This window comes from Mesoplodon bidens (assembly GCF_964165515.1).
Source record: "Mesoplodon bidens genome assembly, chromosome: 8".
Lineage (NCBI taxonomy): Eukaryota > Metazoa > Chordata > Mammalia > Artiodactyla > Ziphiidae > Mesoplodon > Mesoplodon bidens.
Window position 1 is genome coordinate 60,991,142 of NC_138165.1, and position 23,240 is coordinate 61,014,381.

The following is a 23,240-nucleotide window of genomic DNA, read 5'->3' on the forward strand; positions in this document are numbered from 1 at the left end:
AGGTTCTTCTGACCATTTTCTTTTTTTTAGATTCCATATATATGTGTTAGCATACGGTATTTGTTTTTCTCTTTTTGACTTACTTCACTCTGTATGACAGTCTCTAGGTCCATCCACCTTGCTAAAAATAACTCAATTTCATTCCTTTTTATGGCTGAGTAATATTCCATTGTATATATATGCCACATCTTCTTTATCCGTTCATCTGTTGATGGACACTTAGGTTACTTCCATGTCCTGGCTATTGTAAATAGAGCTGCAATGAACACTTTGGTACACGGCTTTTTTTGAATTCTAGTTTTCTCAGGGTATATGCCCAGTAGTGGGACAATGTCTGTTTTCATAACCACATTTTTCACTCCTCAAGATAAGTCCCTAAGTTTTAAAAAACTGGTACCTGTAACTGGATCCAGAGTTTAATCAATAGATCCTCAATTACTGTGCTATTGGAAAACTATTCTCAGCTCAAAACTTTCATGTTAGTTCTAACTAATAATAAACATTGATATAAGAAGTGGTTTCTTTTCAGAGACTAAAAAAATAATAACTGATTAATGCCCACAGCACCCCTCTGAGGTAATATCATTATCTCCAGTCTGTCCCTGGAGAAACTGGGGTAGAGACACCGACTGTATTGATGTGGCATAAAGTGAAATAGAGATGGAAGTTCATGAGTTACTTTGGTCTAGAAAATAAACAATTTGGATAATTTGGCCTTCCAGTAGCTTCTCAGTTCTGAATTATCCAAATTAAATTTTACTTTCATTAAAAAACATATAACATCTATATATTCACATCCATTTGACTATATAAATACTGTTAAATAATAAGCTACCTTGTCATTGTAAATCATTCATTCATTCCACAAATGTTTACTGTGCGTGTATCAAACACTCTGCTCAGTGCTTTTCATATTCTATCTATCTCCAATCATCAAAACAACCCTGAAGGGTAAACACTATTATTCCCACTTTGCAGCTGAAGCCCCTGAAGTTCAGTGTATAGGGTTGCCAGATTTTGCAAATAAAAATACAGGACACTCATTTAAATTTGAATTTCAGATAAATACCAAATAATTTTTTAGTATGATTATGTCCCAGATGAAAAGTATTCATTATTTAACTAGGGGTCCCTTATTTCATCAGGGTGATTTGATCAACTTTTAACAGACTGTCCTTGATATAACCCTGTCAGGGAGGTTAAATAACCAATTTAAAAAGTTCAAATTCAAACAGAGATCTGTCTGTCTCTCAGGCCTGTGTTCTTTCAGTTAATCAGCTCCCTCTCAAGATATTGAGGAAGAATGTCTTAAAGTTGAGAATTTGGCCAAACAATGAAAATGCAAAGATTAGTATTAATACACATGCAGTAAAGACATAACAGAAATAAAGTTTCATGTTTTTAAAGGCATCTGAAGAGTTCCTAGATATAAATTTCCCAAACCAACATGGCTTCACCCCTCTGATGCTGGCTGTGAGAGATGTGGACCTGTTTGAGAGTCTTTATATGTTAACCCTCTGTAGACCTGTGGAGGTTCTGTCTGAGCTCCTCAGGCATCATGCGTGAGTATAAGTGGTCAGTCAGCACCCAAGGAAGGGTGTCTCTGCCATTGTTACTTACAAAGTCATTTGCAAACCTAGACGTATATATTGATATATATATATATATATATATATATATATATTTAGTTCTTTATATATATAAATATATAGTGAATATATATTAAATGCTGTATATATATAAGATATATATATATATAATGTATATATATATGAAACGCACATGCATGGTCACAAAAGGGACTTCGAAGTTGCAAAGTGATGTACAGATGTTAGAGGTTGCTATCTATTATTCTTATGATATTGGACCTTTGTTTTACTTGTTTAAATACTTACTCTTTTGGTACTTCCTTGGAATGTCAAATAATTCTGGAGTATACAGCTCCCTACCCCCCAAATGTTACTAATTATCGCAGAAAGTACTGTCAATTATCAAAAACAATTTATAGTAATGATTTACTGTTATCTAAAGATTACATGTCAGCCTGCTCTTTTAGGATAGGAGACGTAAACAATCTCTTTTAAAAATTAGAGGGTTAATAAACAGTCTTTCATGTCAGAATTGCAGTTTCCTAATTCTGTTTGCTACCTATTTATCTTGTCATCAAATAAGAAAAGATGGACAAAGCTCTTTCTCAGTATTTCACAGGAATTTTGTTTTGGGAATAAAAAAGGAAGATGAAACTTCCAGAACAAAAGTATAGTCAAGAACATGAGCTATTGTAAAAGGATCAATTAGTATAATAGGATGAAGATGGAAGTCTGAAGCTATGTCAAACTTTAGCGTTAAACAACAGCTGAAGAGATTGTTAAAAATGGAGATTACTGGACATCACCGCAGAGATGGTGTTTAGTAGGCCTGGAGTGGGGTCCAGAATACTGGAGATCAAAGGACACCACATGAAGAAACACTAATCAAGGCAGATGAGCAAAACAAGGTCCTAACAAGATAAATGACTTGCTTAAGGCTACATATCAAGGTAGTGGCAGTCCATCGATTCTTGGTCCCATGCTAACTCTTTTGAATCATGACTTTTGATGGAGAAAAGGTCATAAGAATATTGTTGCAGATCATAAAACATTACCCTGTCCCATAGCAATAAAGAGATTCAAATTCAAAGGTGTTAGGTTGGAAACCATGATCAATTCGCTCCTGGTCCCAGAATGTGACTAGTGAAGCAAGTTTAGTCATTGTTTCTCTCACCATAATCTGTTAATAAGAGTTCCATCATTTACCCTTTGGACCTCTCTGAGCTCATGTCTAATTCTAGGATCCAGTACAGCAGAGAGAGGAGATTGGTGCTGATTCAAGGAGTCCTAAGACCAGTCAGTTGGGCTTAACAGTCACAGGGCAAGGCAAAGAGGAATGAAAAAATCACGCAGAGATTTTATGATATGATCACTCCACTCAACCAAAAGCCTGTGAAATAAGCATATCAGTTTAATTTCAAAGTGAGATGCTAGGCCATTCTACTATTTTGAATGATAAAAGAGCTAGCTGTTAGCACTAGGAAAAAGAAATATCAAGACTAAGCAATTAACTAAACCATTGGAAAGAAAAAAAACAATCAAGTCAGCTATGTGGAGATGATAAGACAACAGTTAATCAAGATGTTTTTTAGGGCTTCCCTGGTGGTGCTGGGGTTGAGAATCTGCCTGCCCATGCAGGGGACACAGGTTCGAGCCCTGGTCTGGGAAGATCCCACATGCCGCGGAGCAACTCGGCCTGTGAGCCACAACTACTGAGCCTGCGCATCTGGAGCCTGTGCTCCGCGACAAGAGAGGCTGTGATAGTGAGAGGCCCGCGCACCGCGTTGAGGAGTGGCCCCCACTCAATGCAACTAGAGAAAGCCCTCGCACAGAAATGAAAACCCAACACAGCCTAAAATAAATAAATAAATAAATAATTTAAAAAAATTTTTATCTTTGCTTGATTTAGGCATTATTAAAGAATTATGAAACTTCTTGTCCAAAGTTGGAAATTTTCTGCCTTAGAAGGTTTTTAGAATGGGAGAGGCATAAGATATACAGCATATTCTTCTCACTTAAAAATCTTGAAAATTTGTCACTCTCTCTCATACATTTTGAAGTCATTATTGTTATCCCCAAACTATAAAATTACTTTTATAGTAATTAAAAGTACTTTTATAGTAAAATAAATAACTTTTATTTATTTGATGTCAGTGGTTTTCTTTTTCAATAGATTGAACTAACTAATCTTTGATGTTGATTCTATTCTTCCTAGAGACCCTAAACTCTGTGATTTTAGTGGAAAATCAGCAATACATTATGTGTCACAAATAGGAAGTTTCAGAAAACAGCAGTTATTGGACATTCTAATGAATTCTATGCCAAAACCAGGTAAATATTTCTATTCCACTTTCAAAATTCTCTAACTACAAAAGCTGTATTAGAAATCTTTCTTTTTCTACATGGATTTGATGGATCCATTTAAAGAAATCAAACTAAATGTGTATATATGTATAAATGAATCACATTGCTGTACAGTAGAAATTAACACAACATTGTAAATCAATGATACTTCAATAAATTTTTAAAAAAGAAATCAAGTGAACAACTATTTATTGAGCAGAGACTTTGTACAAGACCCAAAACTAGATACTCTGAGGCAGGCAAAGAAGTCTAAGACATGGTCCTACCTTTTGAAAGTGTTCAGTACAGTCAGGGACACATCATGTAAGTCAGAGGAGAAAGAGCTTGTTGTAAACTTGAAAGGGGAAGAAGGACTTACAGTGGTTCTCAAATGCTGGGTAAGATAGGAAGGAAGAGAAGAAGAGAGAAGGTGTGATATAGGCAGGGAGAAAGAGTCTGAGCAGGACAAAAAAGCCAGCCACAGAGAAAAGTGTAATAGAAAAAGTGCCACTGAGCCACATGTGACTGTGAAAGCTGCTTGACTTTATTGTTTGATTGGCTTTTTTTGGAAGCTTCTTGGCAGGGTACAAGGTTATCCCCAGGGAGGTTTCATGGAAGAGGTGAGACTCAATCTGGTCCTTAAAAAATGATGAGATTTGGGCTTCCCTGGTGGCGCAGTGGTTGACAGTCCGCCTGCCGATGCAGGGGACACGGGTTCGTGCCCCAGTCCAGGAAGATCCCACATGCCGCGGAGCGGCTAGGCCAGTGAGCCGTGGCCGCTGAGCCTGCGCGTCTGGAGCCTGTGCTCCGCAACGGGAGAGGCCACAACAGTGAGAGAGGCCCGCGTACCGCAAAAAAAAAAAAAAAAAAAGATGAGATTTAATTTTGTGGAGCAGAGGCAGCATACTGTAAGTGAGCATGGCTTATCCCAGGAGCAAATGGGAGACTAGAACCAACAGTTCATGTCAGGGAAAAGGAATACAGAAGATTAGATACATAAAGAAACTGGGTCCAGGGACTTCCCCGGTGGCGCAGTGGTTAAGAATCCACTTGGCAATGCAGGGGACATGGGTTCGAGCCCTGGTCCAGGAAGATCCCACATGTCGGGGAGCAACTAAGCCCATGCGCCACAACTACTGAGCCTGTGCTCTATAGCCCACGAGCCACAACTACGGAAGTCTGCATGCCTAGAGCCTGTGCTCCGCAACAAGAGAAGCCACTGCAATGAGAAGTCCGCGGGCCACAATAAAGAGAAGAGTAGCCCCCGCTCACTGCAACTAGAGAAAGCCCGCACGCAGCAATGAAGACCCAACACAGCCAAGAATAAATAAATAAAATAAATAAATTTATTTTAAAAAAAAAGAAAGAAAGAAACTGGGTCCATTGAGGACTCATTAAATGTCAGCCTGAAGGACATTTTTTTTTCCCAATAAAATAGAGTCACTAAAGACTTTTAAGCCAGGTAATGATGAAAGCCATGTTTTAGGAAAATTAAGCTGTCATTGTGTTGGATGAATTTGAAGGAAGAGACTCATACCAGGGAAGCTCTCTTAAGAAACTACAGAAGTACCCATGTGCGGTTATAAGGACCAGGAAAAGAGTCTTTGGGCATGGTGTGTAGTGGGCCTGAGAAGTGCTGGGTATGGTGAGTCTAAGAGATTGTGAAAGAATTCACAGAATTTAGTGCTGTAACATTGATAGAGGAGACACAGAGACGAGGGCTGAGGGAGTTGAGTTAAACATGATTCCAATGTTTCAGCCCTAGGAGGTGGGGAGATAGAAATACAATCAACAAAATAGGAGAACACTTTGTTTTGGTGAGGATGTTGAAGGTAATGAGTTGTAAAACACTACATTTGATGGAAACTTAGGACGTTCAAAGTAGCAATTTTCTGTAGGACAGGGCTTGTGGGAATGGATGGGTTGATATGTTCTTTTGGGAGTTCTCTACAAGGAGATTGTGAGGACCTGAGAGTAGGTAAGATCACTAATGTACTGATGATGGTAAGAAAATTGCAGGGGCTGAACAGAGGAGGTGCGCCCACAGTTAGAGAGAGCTGTGCACACAGAGACTCAGGGGAATGAGAAAGGGAGGAGAATTGGGAGAGAGTTACAAGAAGGAAGGAGTGGGAAACAACGTCAAATTGGAAAAGAGTTTACAAAGCCGACGTGATAAGGAAGTGAGAGTTTCAATGGCAGGATAGAGGCAGAAGACAGGTTGCAAAGAGTAAAGAAAGAGGATATGGTGAAGAAATGGAGGATATGAGTATAGATCACTCGTTCAAATTTGTTTCAGTTATTAGGATAAATGGAAGAATGATTGCAAGAGGAAGTTTTCATGGACGAGCCTGTGCTTATCTGAAGAAGTCAGGATAGCAGGAGAGGGATGAATATGAGAGCAATGTCCCCCAGGAACTAACTGGAAATTCACTGTTTGGTTTTTAGAACTCTATCAGTTTAATGTGGCTTCAAGTGCTGGACAGGAAGTGTGCTCGAAACTTTGGCCCCTTTTTAAAAATAAAAGGACAAAACCCCGTTCATTCTGTGGACTCTTTTTTTTTTTTTTAATTAAGGGCAATTTTTATTTCCTTCCTTTTTATTTTGTTATTACATTAAAATAAATTTTAAATGTTTAATAATTGTCATAATCTTAATAACATAAACATTTTCCATGTTTTCTTTTGATTTTTGTCCATTTACATGCATATTTTTCACATATTTATATCTTTAATCTATTTTCTATGTTATCTTCTATATTTCCACTTAATATTAATGACAAACATTTTTGTATGTTTTTACCTTACCATCCATCACTTTCCTGTCTGTATGATAATAATTTCTCTTTCCTTATTTTTCATTTTATTTTATTTTATTTTATTTTTTTAACATCTTTATTGGAGTATAATTGCTTTACAATGGTGTGTTAGTTTCTGCTTTATAACAAAGTGAATCAGTTATACATATACATATGTTTCCATATCTCTTCTCTCTCGCGTCTCCCTCCCTCCCACCCTCCCTATCCCACCCCTCTAGGTGGACTCTTGTGAAAATTATGGCCTGAAGCTTCATCAGGATCCCAGTCCACTATTTCAAGAAAATCTTAGACAAAATGGAACTGATTTTAGAACCTAGAGCTAGATCTTGCTGTGAAACTGCTGGAGATGCATCTCATCAAAACACATTATTATGTTTCTTTTGGCAGAAAGACATGTTGAATCATTACTTGACATTTGTCATGATACAAACTCTTCTCCAACTGATATGATGACAGTTACTAAAAACCAAAACATAATCTTGCAAAGCATTAGCAGCAGGAAGGTAAGAAACTCTCTTTAAAAAAACAAAGTAACAGAAAAATGGATAAGCTACTCCATCTACACTTACTGTATTTACATCTACTTCATTTGTGTTGCTTGAATATTTATAACAATCATATATTGCAATTATAGATTTAAATGTGATTATAAAGAAACTTAAAGTACAATTAATGACAGTCTTTCATGAGTTTAATCTCAGGGCAGTAATGAGCTAGTCAACTCTGAGTCTCATGCACTGTGTGTGTGTGTGTATGTGTGTGTGTGTATGGAATACCACAGAATATTACTGCAGTTGAATCCATACTAAATAGTAAAATGTAGCTTGTCTTTATGTATGTTAATGTGGAAAAGGAGAAAATCATTATTCTGATCATGTCAAATCCATCACAGGGTACGACAAAGGAGGTACCTCTTCTTGGCCCTGGTCATCACCCCCTGCCCATGATGAATGACTCTACAAAGTATAGTAGCGGTAGTGGTAACAAACATTGTGCCCATGGAAAATTATGGAATGATTCCCAAGATGTACAGTAAACTGGTAAAGTGGTTGCCTAAAGGAACAGAATTGGAGAAGAACTTTGCAAAGGTATACTCATGTGTACCTTTTGAATTTTTATAAAAATTAACATAGCCCAAATTGTTAAAAATATTACTACTCTATGGGAATTCCCTGGCCGTCCAGTGGTTAGGATTTGGTGCTTTCACTGTGGGGACCTGGATTCGATCCCCACCAAAAAAAGAGAAATTCCTACCTTATATTTTATTGGTAATAAAGAATATGACCACAGGGCTTCCCTGGTGGCGCAGTGGTTGAGGGTCCGCCTGCCAATGCAGGGGACACGGGTTCGTGCCCCATTCTGGGAGGATCCCACATGCTGCGGAGCGGCTAGGCCCGTGAGCCATGGCCACTGAGCCTGCGCATCCGGAGCCTGTGCTCGGCAACAGGAGAGGCCACAACAGTGAGAGGCCCACGTACCGCAAAAAAAAAAAAAAAAAAGAATATGACCACAAAATTGTCTATTTCTAAAAGGTAATGAGGTATGGACTATAATATGTATAAACAATACAAAGAGTTTTGGAGATGGTGGAGTAAGATCTTTCAGTCCCTTTCTCCTTCCAAATATCATCCCAAAATAACAAGAAAACAAAAAACAAAAATTTGAGTAAAAAATTAGTTTGAAATAAGTATAGATTCACAAGAACTTGTAAAAATAGTACAGAGAGGTGCTGTATAACCTCCATGAGCTACCACCAATTGGAATTATCATCATAACTATAGCTGATTGTCAAAACTAGGAAACTGATATTGACACAATACAAGGAACTAGACTACAGACCTTAGTTGGATTTCACTAGTCTTTGAATGCATTCCTTTTTCTTCTTCTGTTTTTGTGTGCCTGTGTGTACAGTTCTATGACATTTTATCCCCTGTATTATCATGATCAAGATACAAACCTGGTCTGTCTCCACAAAGGAACGCCCTCTTACTCCTCTCTTTACTGCCACATCCTCCCTGCTAACTCCTGGCAACCACTGATCTATTCTCTAACTCTATAATTTTGTAATTTCACAAATGTCATATAAATGAAATTATCATACATGTGAACTTTTAAGATTGCTTTTTCAACTCAGCATAATGCTCTTGAGATAGATCCAAGCTATTGCGTGTACCAATAGTTTCTTTCTATTGCTAAGTAGTATTCTATTACAATTATATTTTGTTTCACAGTTTATTTAGCCATTCACTTGTTGAAAGACATTTGGGTTGTTTCTAGTTTGGGGCTATTACAAATAAAGCTACTATGAACATTCATGTATAAACTTTTGTGTGACTTATGTTTTCATTTCTCTAGGGTACATGCCCAGGAGTCCAATTAGTGGGTCATTTGGTAAATGTGTGTTTTGTTTTTTTTAAAAACTGCCAAACAATTTTCCAGAGTGGCTCTACCATTTTATATTCCCACCAGCAATAAATGAGACATCCAGTTTCTCTATACCCTTGCCAGCATTTGGTACTATCAGTATTTTCTATTTTAACCATTTTAAAAATTTTAAACCAAAATAAGTATATGGTGTTATCTCATTGTGGTTTTAATTTGCATTTCCCTAACGACCAATGTTGAACATTTTTTAAAAATTTATTTGCCATCAGCATAAATTGTTCAAATATTTTGTCCATTTTCTGATTGAATTGTTTGTTTTCTTATCGTTGGGTTTAGAGAATTCTTTATATATTCTGAATGAAGTGTGACTCGCAGATATTTTCTGCTAGCCAATAAGAAAAACTTGGGGGTTTTTTCACCTTTTTTTTTTTTTCTGTACGCGGGCCTCTCACTGTTGTGGCCTCTCCTGTTGCGGAGCACAGGCTCCGGACGCGCAGGCTCAGCGGCCATGGCTCACGGGCCTAGCCGCTCCACGGCATGTGGGATCTTCCCGGACCGGGGCACGAACCCGCATCCCCTGCATCGGCAGGCAGACTCTCAACCACTGCGCCACCAGGGAAGCCCTTTTTCACCTTTTTGACAATTCTTTTATCAAACAAAAGTTTTTAATTTTGATGAAAACCAGTGTACCCACTTTTTCCTTTACTGGTCTTGATTTTTACGTCTAAGAAGTCTTTTACTTGATCCGGGTCCTGGTTACATGAGTGTGTTCAGTTTATAAACATTCACTAGTCTATACACTTATGATATGTGCACTTTTCTGAATGTATGCTATACTTAAAAGTAAATTAAAGGGAAGGGGTATGCCTTCAAATATCTGAGAAAAAATAGGGTTTTCAACCTAGGATTTTATATCCAGACAAACTATAAGTCAAGTATTAGAGTTGAATAAAGACATTTTTCAGACACACAAATGCTCAAACATTTTACATTTCATACACCTTTTAAGGAAGCTACTATGTGCTCTGTTAAATTAACGAAATAAGATAAAAATGGAGGGGAAAATTGGATCCATAATTCAGGGGATCTGGAACCTAACACAAGAGAGGAGGGTATCCTTGGTATAAAGCAGAAAGCAAGTCCCAGGGCTTCAGCCACGTATGAAGTCTAGAGAACAAAGAGCTCTGATCCTTGGGGGATGGGAGGAGTGAGGGAGAACAGAATAATGGAGATTTCCAGGAAGAAGATGGAACTGATATATTATCTGATATATTTAACCTGGTGAAAAGACCACAGGATGTTTGGAAGATTTAAGATTTAAAAAAATATAAGAAAAGGAATTAAATGTTAAATTGTGAATGAAATAAAAATAGGGGTTTTGGGTTTTGTGCAGGAAAAAAGTTATTCAGGAAAGTATAAACATACTACACTACTATTGCACTACTACAGTGCAATACATACAGTATAGTACAATACTCAAATAATCATAATTTGAACTTTGCCTACTGATTTCACAAGAAAAAGAGGGTGAATTTACTGGGAAGTTAGAGGCAAAGTATAAGAATATTAAATTGTCAACTGCAATAATAAGAAGCCAGTAGGTAATATATCACTTTAGTGACAGCAGGATAAGTACATTATCTAGAGATATGGAAGAAAATACCAAAAGAAACACTTAAAAGGCTGGAACTGGCTGCCTCTGGGGGAAAGAGTGGGGAAGGCAACTGATGACATTTTTTGTTATAAGTTTTTGCTTTTAACCATTATTTGACTTTTAAAAAATGTATAAGTTAGATAAAAATGAAAACTAATTAAAAATTAAAATACAGAAATGGTTAAATCCCGACTCCTCTGGGGCATGGGATGGGATGAGGTAGAATGGAAACATTTATTTTTAATACTATTTGAATATTTTACTATTGTGCATTTGTAACTTTTCTAAAGAGGTTAGCCTCCTTCTCACCAAAGTTGCTTTAGTATAGTGGTTGTCAAAAGGGGGTGATTTTACCCCTCAGGAGGCAGTTAGCAAGGCTTAGAGACATTTTTGGTGTCACAACCGGGGCAGAAGTGCTGCTGGCATCCAGTGGGTAGAGGTCAGGGATGCTGCTAAACATCCTACAGTGCGCAGGGCAGGCTTTCCACAGCAAAGAATCACCCAGCCCCAAATGTCAATAGCAGCAAGGCTTAGAAACCTTGCTGTGTAGTAGGCTTTGTCACAAGATTGAAGGTTGTATTGTTTTTGACTACTAATATTACATAGTAATTGGAATAAAATACCTAGAGACCAATCTTTAAAATGCGTGTCATGCATCAGAAATTGATAAACAAAAACTCATTTACTTTTCTTTTTTTTTGTGGTATAGTTAGGAACTTTCTTTCTTAAAAAGACTAAAAATCCTTTCATATTAGTATATTTTGTCTTGCAAAACATTTTCTGAACTTTCACTCTATATCTTTCTTATTATGGTTGAAATAACTGAACTCATTTCTGAAGGAGAAATAGACTCTCACTATTGAATTTGCCTCTGCTTCTTAGTGCTTTCTCTAGTGCTTAAATTGCAAAACCCAAGGTCATTCTTCACTTCTTTTCTTTGAATGAAAGCTTGCTTTTCTTTTGGGTTGTCTGTAATAGGTTTTTATAGTTTACAAATATAAGCAGCTGCCTTGCTTGTAGGATTGCTCCTGAGAGGCTCTTCATACCCTCTCCCAATCTTTTTTCATCTAAGGAGAATCATCTTTCTAAATTTAATTACGTATGATTTCTATGCCTCTTTTTTGTGTGGTTGGCATTCTGTTGTTTACAGATTAGAATGCTATGCCCTCTATCTAGTCTGTTGTCACCTCCTGCATCGCTGTCAACGGTTTATGAACTCCATTTATGTTTGGGATGTGCTATTCTAACATTTTCTCTCCTTCACTCACAACTGAGTGTCATTATTTTAATTTTCCTCCTTGTAGCACCCAAGCACTCCCTAAAGTCATTCATATTTAGTATTCTAAAAGAAATTAGAAAATTCTGAGCTGTTTCTGCTTTTGCCTTCATTTCCATGATAACCTTCAAAGTAGACATTATTCCCTACATTCTTTTTGTTTGTGATACTTATGGTTTTTCAGTTTATTCTACGGAAGAAATTTTTGTCAGGAGATTGTAGGCATCACACATCTTTTATTTTATCTTTTCCTGTGCAAAACCTATAAATCAGGTTTGAGTATTCTTTCTCTTAATTTTGCTCACTGTTATTGATTCTTTTCTTTCTGCTTCTTGTTCAGACTCTGTTTCAAGTTTTTCACAGTAACAAGAAAGCAGAGTAGTTAAGACCTCTGTAACCAGACTTCAGGCTAGCTATGTGACCTTGGGTAAGTTACTTAACTTCTCTAGACCTCACATACAAAAGAGAACAATAGTTCCTACCTCTAGAGTTGTTGTGAGGATTAAATTAGTTAATATGTGAAAGGTGCAACAGTGTCTGACACTTTATGTGTAAATGCTAGTAGTCATGATGGGTTTTGTAGGTAGGTGTGCCCACACTCTGTGTCTTCCAACTTTTCTTAAAGGACCAGCTAATGAAGGAACTGAGCAGTTGAGAGGGGTGGGATAGGGTGGGTGGGAGGGAGGCTTAAGAGGGAGGGGATATGGGGATGTATGTATACATATAACCTATTCACTTTGTTGCACAGCAGAAATTAACACATTATAAAGCAATTATACTCTAATAAAGATTTAAAAAATAGAAAAAAATTCAACAAAGACTTTAAAAATGGTCCACATCAAAAAAAAAATCTTAAAAATGATGTACTACTAAGTTATTACAATTGAACACCTAAAATATTTTCATGGCAGTATAAATGCAGGGTTTTATTTTTATTTTTTTCTGTGATAATTAAAATGAACAAAACAAAAAGAAAAGATTCCCAAGCTCTCTTGGGAATTAGTGAATGAAATATCAGATAATGTTTGGTGATAAAGGCTACCTGCTTGTCCAACAGGCATCTGCATTTAGGGCTAAGGCTTTTTATCCAACAGTCTCCTTAAATAGGCAGTTCAACCAGATCACAGAAGCCAGACAGCCCGTTGTAACATCCAGGTTGTGACGGGATATTTTAACTACTACTTGCATCTATCACTGTTCTAGACGTTAGAAAGGGCAAAATCACCAGCAACAACTTCTAATGAAGGAAACTGTCAACAACAATGAATTCTAATAGAAAACATTTCTCCTTTAGAGAGTTAGGAGTACTTTTTATAAATCAAGCTGTTTCTCAACTGTGTTTTTCAGCATAATGATTATTTTCTAGAGGGTAAAAGGAAAGCTTTAGAGGTTGCATACCAAGATTAGATCAAAAAGCTGTCATAGTGAAAACTTTAATCAGCTTTGCTGCCTCCTTTCAGTCTAAGGTTATATCTGCAGCTTCCATATGGGGCAGGGATTTCTACCCTCATCATTTACAAATGATGCCCCAGGGAGGCATTATGGAAAAGATCATGTTCCTTTGGGGTTGTTCACGGACTGTGGCCAAAGGATTCTTTCCAGTTACCCACCCAGATGGAATTTGTGGCAGTTTAACAGCCTGGACACGGACATGATAAAGTAGAAAATATTGAATTTCTATGTGTCTCAGTGATTTCAGCTTTGATCTTCATTTTTGATTATGCAGTTAATCACGTCCGTGTCTGTCTGAGCCTGGTGCTCTGGAGGCGAATACTTTCCCATATTTTTAGTCCTAAATACTTTATCCGATTTAAAAGGAATCCACAGTGTGAAACTTTAGCCTAGAAAAAAAATCAACATTCACTCTGCCAACCAAGTACTACATTGAACAACTGAGTTTCTATTTTATGATATTTCAGGAGTTTGACCAAGATGATGTCTGCACTCATTCCAACTGATTAGTGAAAAAGGAGATCCAAGTGGTGATGGACAAGACTGGCAACCCAGGACAGAAGGTATCTGTCTTCTGTCCTTGATATGGTTACAAAGATAACATGGATTATTTGGATTTCCCCCCTAATTTTGGTAGTGCTCAGTGCAGGAACGTTGAAATCACAGACAAGCACAAAGGAAAAGAAAAATCACTCATAATCCTATCCTTTGGTCCATACCTGAATCAGTGAGTCTTGTCAATCTGCCCAGCCAAAATGGGCATCCCTCTTCTGTCTCTCCTCTTCGTTCTACCCCACTCCAGCTCAGCCTACTGTTCTCATCTCCTTTCTTTTCTGTCTAATAACATCTTATCCCTCATTTCTTTCCTCTCAGAATCTTCCATCAGCTCCAGGGATCTGTTCTCTTCCAGGGGCAAGCATTTCTCCACTATCTGTCATCCCAGAGCTCCTCCCTTGAGGGGGAGTTGGGGGCCTGAACAAAGAACTAAAGCCCCAGGTTGCACTCTTGTATTCTAGGAGGTCATAAGTCTGGAATTTTCCAGAACCATGCCCATTCCAAATATGTCATCCTGTCCTACCCATAAGTGTCCTTGTATTGAACAGATCACAAAGTATTTGCAGATTCTCACTTCAAAAAATAGGCATCACAGAGATCACATTTGTCTGTCATCTATTCGCCTACAAACTTTTTTTAAAAAATAAATTTGTTTATTTTTGGCTGCATTGAGTCTTCGTTGCTACGTGCAGGCTTTCTCTAGTTGCGGCGAGCGGGGGCTACTCTTCTTTGCGGTGTGCGGGCTTCTCACTGCGGTGGCTTCTCTTGTTGTGGAGCACAGCCTCTAGGTTCATGGGTTTCAGTAGTTGTGGCACGTGGGCTCAGTAGTTGTGGCTTGCGGGCTCTAGAGCGCAGGCTCAGTAATTGTGGCACGGGCTTAGCTGCTCCACGGCATGTGGGATCTTCCTGGACCAGGGCTCGAACCCGTGTTCCCTGCATTGGCAGGCAGATTCTTAACCACTGTGCCACCAGGGAAGTCCCCCTACTACAAACTTCTTAAATGAAATGTTTATTTGAACTGCTCCAATCTCTCTCTGGTAATGTTCCTATTTGCATTTCTAACACTCCAGGGAAGCTGCTCTCTGGACGTCTTTTTTCTCATCCCTGTCAACCACCCTGAATGCCACAGTGCTGTCCTAGCTGCTGTCTCCTTTGGCCCCTTATGTGATGCTGCCCTCTTCTGGGGACCCTTCAGTCTTTCTCAAACTCACTCAGTATCTCCTCTCCCCTGGCGGAGGGCGGGGAATAATTTAATAACATTTGAAACGATGAACCCTGAAAGACCTAATTAAAATAAACAAGTTCTGATCCCCTTCCAAACAGTCTATGTGATCTGCCTTTGACTTTCAAAGGTTTCAAAGCTGAGTTCTCAGAAGCCTGACTGTGTTCCCCATCATCTTCCAGGAGGTTAAAATAATGTGTTTATTCTGCTCAATTTGGAGGTGACTTGCCATTTGAGGTGCTTATAATTCTTTTAAAATCGATTTGTAAGATTTTAGGTTTTCATATAGGAACCATAACACTTATGCAGCATCTCGACTAAGCCCTTGTAGTTTTAAGCTTTCATAACTTGGGTTACCATTTGAAAGAAGCAATTACGTTTCTAAATTTTCCTCTCATAGTTGATAAGAGTCTTCACTAGAACTAGTTACTCTTTTAAGTCACAAAGCCTGAAATAAAACTGTTTGGGGTATTATTGTGCATTGTATACATCTTAAACAGCAATAAATCTCTTTAAATCCCATTTACATGTTTCTACCAATAACATATTCCAGGTTGTTAATGTTAAAGTGCTTGCACATGTTATGAAGACTTTATGCACATACCATGTGACTATTCTGTTGTAGATATGAACATTTTTAAAATTTATTTATTTATTTATTTTTGGCTGTGTTAGGTCTTCGTTGCTGCATGTGGGCTTTCCTTAGTTGCGGCGAACGGGGACTACTCTTCGTTGCACTGCGTGGGCTTCTCATTGCGGTAGCTTCTCTTGTTGTGGAGCACGGGCTCTAGGCATGTGGGCTTCAATAGTTGTGGCGCGTGGGCTTAGTTGCTCCACGGCATGTAGGATCTTCCTGGACCAGGGCTCGAACCCATGTCTCCTGCATTGGCAGGCAAATTCTTAACCACTGTGCCACCAGGGAAGCTCTAGATATGCACATTTAATCATTTAGTTTATCTCTGTTCATTGTATTATTCTTTTAAAAGGGAGCATCACTGACTAAAGTATGTATAAACTTTATATAATGTTTGGATAACTCCCCTGGTCTTTTAACAACTAAGTATTCCTGCAGCGTACATTTGCTTTATTATGGGCTTTTACAGATGGTAACTTGTAAAATAAAATCCCCCCGCAAAATCCCTCATCTTTTTCCGTAGTATAAAAACCTTCTTGTATTCCTCAATAAGCTATTTTCCCAGAACATATCAGATGCAAACCTCATAGGCTGGAAATTGAGCATGTAAAATTACCCTTTTCATGAGTGAATAAGAACCTATTTTCTGAAATTACTGGGCTTAATTTATTTTTAATAGTGTATCATCACAATTCTTAAGTGTAGATAACAGAATCTACTCTACTTGAGTGAAGAAGGAAGGAAGTTTTCAAAGATACTAGAAAGTTCACAGACCATTGAAAAACCAAGGGAGAAGAACAGACCCCAGGTTGGATTGTCAGAAAGAATTCTTGTAGCTACATCTCAAAACTGGCTACTGACCCCCAGATTATGCTGCTTCAGTCACAACCAGGAGCTGCTCCCACACTGACCTCAGAACCTCCCTCCTCTGTTGACACCCACATCAGCAAATGATGCCTGTGCCTTATCTTTTCTCATGTAACCCATGTGAATCCATGTCTCAAGTTAGCTTTCTGAACTCTAGTGGCAAAAAAGGCTGGAAAATGTAGTTTTAAAAAATTCTGTTGAAAATCATGACTTAGGAAATTATCAAAACGTGGAGAGGTTATCAAAATGTTTTGAAATTCGATTCCCATCAATTTAAACAGAACAAGTGGAAAACACAGAAAAGTAAAACTTCTCTGGAGAAAATAATTTTTCTTGATTGAATGAATTAGGTTAGGCCAATTTTAAATTTTCATTTTAATGATATAGCACTTACATTAACAAATTAATCATCATTTCCCGACTTTTATGAATGTCATTTGCACCTCTTCTGCAAGGAAATTATGTTTCTGGTTGTGTTTAAATGTTGCCTTTTAGTTTCTCTCCACTGTAACATTTTCTCGTGCGGTTAATTAATTATTAAGATTCTTTTGATATGGACCATTTTTAAAAAGTCTTTACTGAATATGGTACAATATTGCTTCTGTTTTATATTTTTTGGGTTTTTGGCCACGAGGCACGTGGGATCTTATCTTCTCGACCAGGGATCGAACCTGCACCCTCTGTGCTGGAAGGTGAAGTCTTAACCACTGGACCACCAAGGAAGTGTCAGGGTTATTTTATTAATACATCTTCTTACTGGAAAGATTCACTCAGATGGGAGCAAGTGTTTTATTTTTACATGTAACAGTGCATCCTCTTTGCTGGACCACTGGATATGTTTAGAGGCTCCCGTGACTACTCACAGTATTCAAAAGACAAAAAGAGAACACATATGTTCCAAGATGATTTCAGAGCCAGAATGTTGTATAATCTTTCCCCCTCCCCTCCGCCATTTAGGACCAAAATTTTTTTTTTCCATTTAGGAGCCATTAACTTTTCACAATGTCTAAAAAGGCAGGTATTTCTCATACTCGCTTATTGTATCTTTGCTCCTTGTTTTAAAATAAAAGAAGAAATCAACCAATTAACAGATTTTGAACACATTAAATTTGCTTAAAAACATTCTGGGTAGGGCTTCCCTGGTGGCGCAGTGGTTGAGAGTGCCCCTGCCGATTCAGGGGACACGGGTTCGTGCCGCAGTCCGGGAAGATCCCACATGCCGCGGAGCGGCTAGGCCCGTGAGTCATGGCCGCTGAGCCTGCACGTCCGGAGCCTATGCTCCGCAACGTTAGAGGCTACAGCAGTGAGAGGCCCGCGTACTACACACACACACACAAAACATTCTGGGTAAAAAAAAAATAACCAGGGTTTATTAGTCCTCAATGATTGTAAAAGTACAGTCATTCTTAAGAACGTGTTCACATGTATACACTGCCCAGTTTTCTAATTTCCACAGCAAAACAGTAACTGTACCTAGCCTTTACTAGAACATCCTTTTCACTGACAGTTTAGTTATTAGGAAAGTATGCTGTATGTTTTTCTTACTCCAACTTGTCAGCTAGGTGTTTGCCCTCAAGGATGACTATAAAACTGGTATGAAAGACATCCATCTCCCTGTGCTATGTGGCTGCTTCCCACTAGCTATCTATTTTACATTTGGTAGTGTATATATGTTCATGCCAATCTCTCACTTTGTCCCAGCTCACCCTTCCCCCTCCCTATGTCCTCAAGTCCATCCTCTAGTAGGTCTGCGTCTTTATTCCCATCTTGCCCCTAGGTTCTTCATGACCAGTTTTTTTATTTTTGTTTTGTTTTGTTTTTTAGATTCCATACATATGTGTTAGCATACAGTATTTATTTTTCTCTTTCTGACTTACTTCACTCTGTATGACAGACTCTAGGTCCATCCACCTCACTACAAATAACTCAATTTCTTTTCTTTTTATGGCTGAATAATATTCCATTGTATATATGTGCCACATCTTCTTTATCCATTCATCTGTTGATGGACACTTAAGTTGATTCCACGTCCTGGCTATTGTAAATAGAGCTGCAATGAACATTGTGGTACATGACTCTTTTTGAATTATGGTTTTCTCAGGGTATATGCCCAGTAGTGGGATTGCTGGGTTGTATGGTAGTTCTATTTTTAGTTATTTAAGGAACCTCCATACTGTTCTCCATAGTGGCTGCATCAATTTACAGTCCCACCAACAGTGCAGGAGTGTTCCCTTTTCTCCACACCCTCTCCAGCATTTATTGTTTGTAGATTTTTTGTTGATGGCCATTCTGACTAGTGTGAGATGATATCTCATTGTAGTTTTGATTTGCCTTTCTCTAATGATTAGTGATGTTGCGCATTCTTTCATGTGTTTGTTGGCAATCTGTATATCTTCTTTGGAGAAATGTCTATTTAGGTCTTCTGCCCATTTTTGGATTGGGTTGTTTGTTTTTTTGATATTGAGCTGCATGAGTTGCTTGTAAATTTTGGAGATTAATCCTTTGTCAGTTGCTTCATTTGCAAATATTTTCTCCCATTCTGAGGATTGTCTTTTCGTCTTGTTTATGGTTTCCTTTGCTGTGCAAAAGATTTGAAGTTTCATTAGGTCCCATTTATTTATTTTTGTTTTTATTTCCATTTCTCTAGGAGGTGGGTCAAAAAGGATCTTGCTGTGATTTATGTTATAGAGTGTTCTGCCTATGTTTTCCTCTAAGAGTTTGATAGTGTCTGGCCTTACATTTCGGTCCTTAATCCATTTTGAGTTTAGTTTTGTGTATGATGTTAGGGAGTGTTCTAATTTCATTCTTTTACATGCAGCTGTCCAGTTTTCCCAGCACCACTTACTGAAGAGGCTGTCTTTTCTTCATTGTATATTCTTGCCTCCTTTATCAAAGATAAGGTGACCGTATATGCATGGGTTTATTTCTGGGCTTTCTATCCTGTTCCATTGATCTATATTTCTGCTTTTGTGCCGGTACCATACTGTCTTGATTACTGTAGCTTTATAGTATAGTCTGAAATCAGGGAGCCTGATTCCTCCAGCTCCGTTTTTCTTTCTCAAGATTGCTTTGGCTACGGGGTCTTTTGTGTTTCCACACAAATTGTGAAATTGTTTGTTCTAGTTCTGTGAAAAATGCCAGTGGTAGTTTGATAGGCATTGCAATGAATCTGTAGATTGCTTTGTGTAGTAGAGTCATTTTCACAATGTTGATTCTTCCAATCCAAGAACATGGTATATCTCTCCATCTATTTGTATCATCTTTAATTTCTTTCATGAGTGTCTTATAATTTATTTTCATGTTTTTTATTTTCTTTTAATTTTTCATATGTTCATTTCATATAATCATTCACTTTGATTACATATTACAAAACTTTCAGCCCACAATGCAATGGAAAATTTTAAACGGATTCTTCACCAAAGATAGTTTGAGAAGCACTGGTCCTTTGGAGAATGGTCAAAGGCCTTTGGTCAACACCTTTGGAGAAGTACAAGGATGCACCCCCTATGTCTCCCCTTTGCCCCTCTGATATCTCTGCTTGAGGAAACAGGGAATGGGAAAACTAAAGTGCGAGGGGCAGAGGGCAGATGAGGTGGGGAGCAACTCAGAGGACAGGGAGGTCTTGTGCTTTCAGGAATACAGCCATTCCACACAGCAGCAGCGTTTGGAAGTAGTCCTCCAAACTTTCTAGTGATGTCGGGCTGGGCTGAGAACTGGAGACCCAGAAGACATGGGGAATGACTTTTAAATCAAACCGTTTCCTCTGCCTTTTAGTCAGATAACCTCAGTGCATCAGGAATGGGTACCAGCACATTCTGTTTCACTTCCAAATGAAATTGAGATGGTAGGCTCCAGGACAAATATGGTGACCAGGCAGCCTTTACTCCTGAAGAAAGAGGAACATTACCAGGAGCTCTGCAATGTGAACTTGGGCTTTTTTTGGCCAAGACCTTGCTTAGAACCGAACATCTCCAAGTCTGTAGCCAGAGAAGATGTTCCTCACTTTCTGAAGGGGCAGCCGAGAAAATCTGAAGGTGAGTTCATTTAATTACACAGTTATTCCTTTATTCTTTGGTCCATAAATATTTCTTTACTGATCTTTTTCTTCTGCGTTTGAAAATCTTTACAGGGAACTCATATTTGGTTTATCTTTATCTATGGGAGTTTGGGGGGCCTACACTGAGGATGCTTTCCTCCAAGATTTGAGTTAGCTGTTCTATCTAGCCCAAGACTTATTTAACAGATAGCACACTGATACCAGCGTTTCCCCTTAGGACGTTACTCTCATTGATATCTGCTTACCACTGTCCTAAACCAATTGGCCTAAACCACCAGGGACAAAATTGTATGCAAAATCCAAAATTTTGCATTTATTGGCTTATTGCAACGAGAGATATCACACAGCGGAGGAAATGTGAAGCATCTCACCAAAAGAAGGGAAAAAAATTGAATTATTATTATAGGATTTGGGTGCAAGGGTTGAGCTCAAATGAAATTTAAATGAAGCAGTGGTGTTTTAAATTTTTTTTTAATTTTAAATTTATTGTGGTACAATGTACATCACATTTTAACTATTTTTAAGTGTACGGTTTAGTGGAATTAAATACATTTACGTTGTTGCACAACCGTTGCCACTATGCATCCCCAGAACTTTTTCATCTTGCAAAACTGAAGATCTATACCCATTCAACTTTAACTCTCCTTTCTACTTTCCCCCTGTACCACTGGTAGCCACTATTCTACTTTGTGTCTCTATGAATTTGACTATTCTAGGTCCCTCATATAAGTGAAATCATACAACATTTGTCCTTTTCTGTCTGGCTGATTTCATTTAACATGATGTTGAAGCTGAGTTTCGATAGGCTGTGTATAAAAGTGTTAACATCAGGTCTGGACTGTGATGTAGACCCAGGGTCTTGTTCCTTGAAATCCAGAAATCTCACTCCCAGTTGTCCACAGCCTCTCTTCAGTCTCCTCTCTTGCCACTCTTCCTCAGCAGATGCTAAACATCAGCATCACCAAACGCCTTCTGTTCCCAGAACAAATATGTGAATATTTGCACATGTTGTTTTTTTCTGCCGGAACATTAAGCCATCCTTCAGTTCTCCCCTTAGAAACCCCCTCCTCTGGGAAGTCTTCCTGAATGTCCCCAAGACTGGGGGAGTCGCCAGGCCTTTGGACTCCCATAGGATCCTGACCTTGTCTGCAACATAACACTCATCATGCTGAATTGTCACTGTCTTTTTATGTGTTGGTCTTCACCAGATGACAAAGGCAAAAACCATCGCACCTCTGCACACCTCGCTCCAGATCTGGCATATAGCTATTTTAAAATGTATATTGAATTAATAACAATGGCAGTCACCATTTATTGAGTGCCTATTACCGCAAGGCACAAATATTCACTGATACAGGTAATATTAGCATTCTCGTTTTAGAAATGAGGAAAGTGAGCCTCAGAAGGTTAAGTGCATGCCCAGGTCACATAGCTAATGGGTTACAGAGGCTGGGTTCAAACCTGGACCCCCTGTCTCTGAAGCCAACGTGCTTAAGCACCATGTCATGTGTGTTCAGAGCTCACACCGCCCATTTGAGCCCCACTTTAGTTATGAGGGAAAAAAAGGAGAAACATTTAGTCTTGTGGTGGAGGTGAATTTAGAGAAAAGGGAGGGTAGTTGGTGCAGGTACAAACTGGAAGAAGGATGGATGGAGAGATTGAATTGGACATCATGGAAATATCCTCTTCTCCTGGCCAAACCACAGAAAGTCTTGAAGATGTAATAAAAGTAGCACATTCAAACAAGAACAAACTGGGTTAGGTCAGTATCCTGTGATGGGATCTGCTCCATCAGTGTTACGATCTTGTCTGAAGAAGTCAGCTGGGTTTACCAGGCTGGTGTTCGTTCCCTTTTTAAAAATATTTTTGTTTAAATGCAATCTTAAATTTTAGACAATCAATATATGTCAATTAAGAAAAAGTCAGAAAAGACAGGTGAGAAAAAATAAAAAGTAAGAAATAAGAAGTACAAATACTGTTTCAAGACCGTTTCTTCTAGAATGTAATTCCACATTTCTAAATAACATGTTTATAACTACATTGCTTGATTGCTCAATTTAGGCATTATCTATTAGGGTTTAACAATTTTATATTACTCTCTACACACACAGGCAACCTTCGAAATCTTTGTGCTTTAAAAAAATTAATATTCAATGTCTCCCTTATTATGTTTTTTGTTTGTTTGTTTTTTTGGGGGGGTTTTGTGGTACGTAGGCCTCTCACTGTTGTGGCCTCTCCCATTGCAGAGCACAGGCTCAGCAGCCATGGCTCATGGGCCCAGCCGCTCCGCGGCATGTGGGATCTTCCTGGACCAGGGCACGAACCCGTGTCCCCTGCATCGGCAGGCGGACTCTCAACCACTGCGCCACCAGGGAAGCCCTCTCTTATTAT

The 23,240-nt window shown here is 38.5% G+C and overlaps 1 protein-coding gene across 1 annotated transcript in view; it reads left to right on the plus strand.

Annotated features, from left to right (window-relative positions):
- Positions 1-3,883: 3,883 nt before the first annotated feature.
- Positions 3,884-23,240, plus strand: part of MAP3K19 (mitogen-activated protein kinase kinase kinase 19) — a gene marked incomplete at its 3' end in the record, with an annotated part of 41,861 nt that continues 22,504 nt past the window's right edge. The window contains 5 exon segments of the mRNA XM_081241751.1: positions 3,884-3,920; positions 7,135-7,250; positions 13,982-14,011; positions 14,017-14,102; positions 20,567-20,826. Of these exon segments, the coding sequence (XP_081097877.1) occupies positions 3,899-3,920; positions 7,135-7,250; positions 13,982-14,011; positions 14,017-14,102; positions 20,567-20,826 (514 nt within the window). The 5' untranslated portion in view covers positions 3,884-3,898.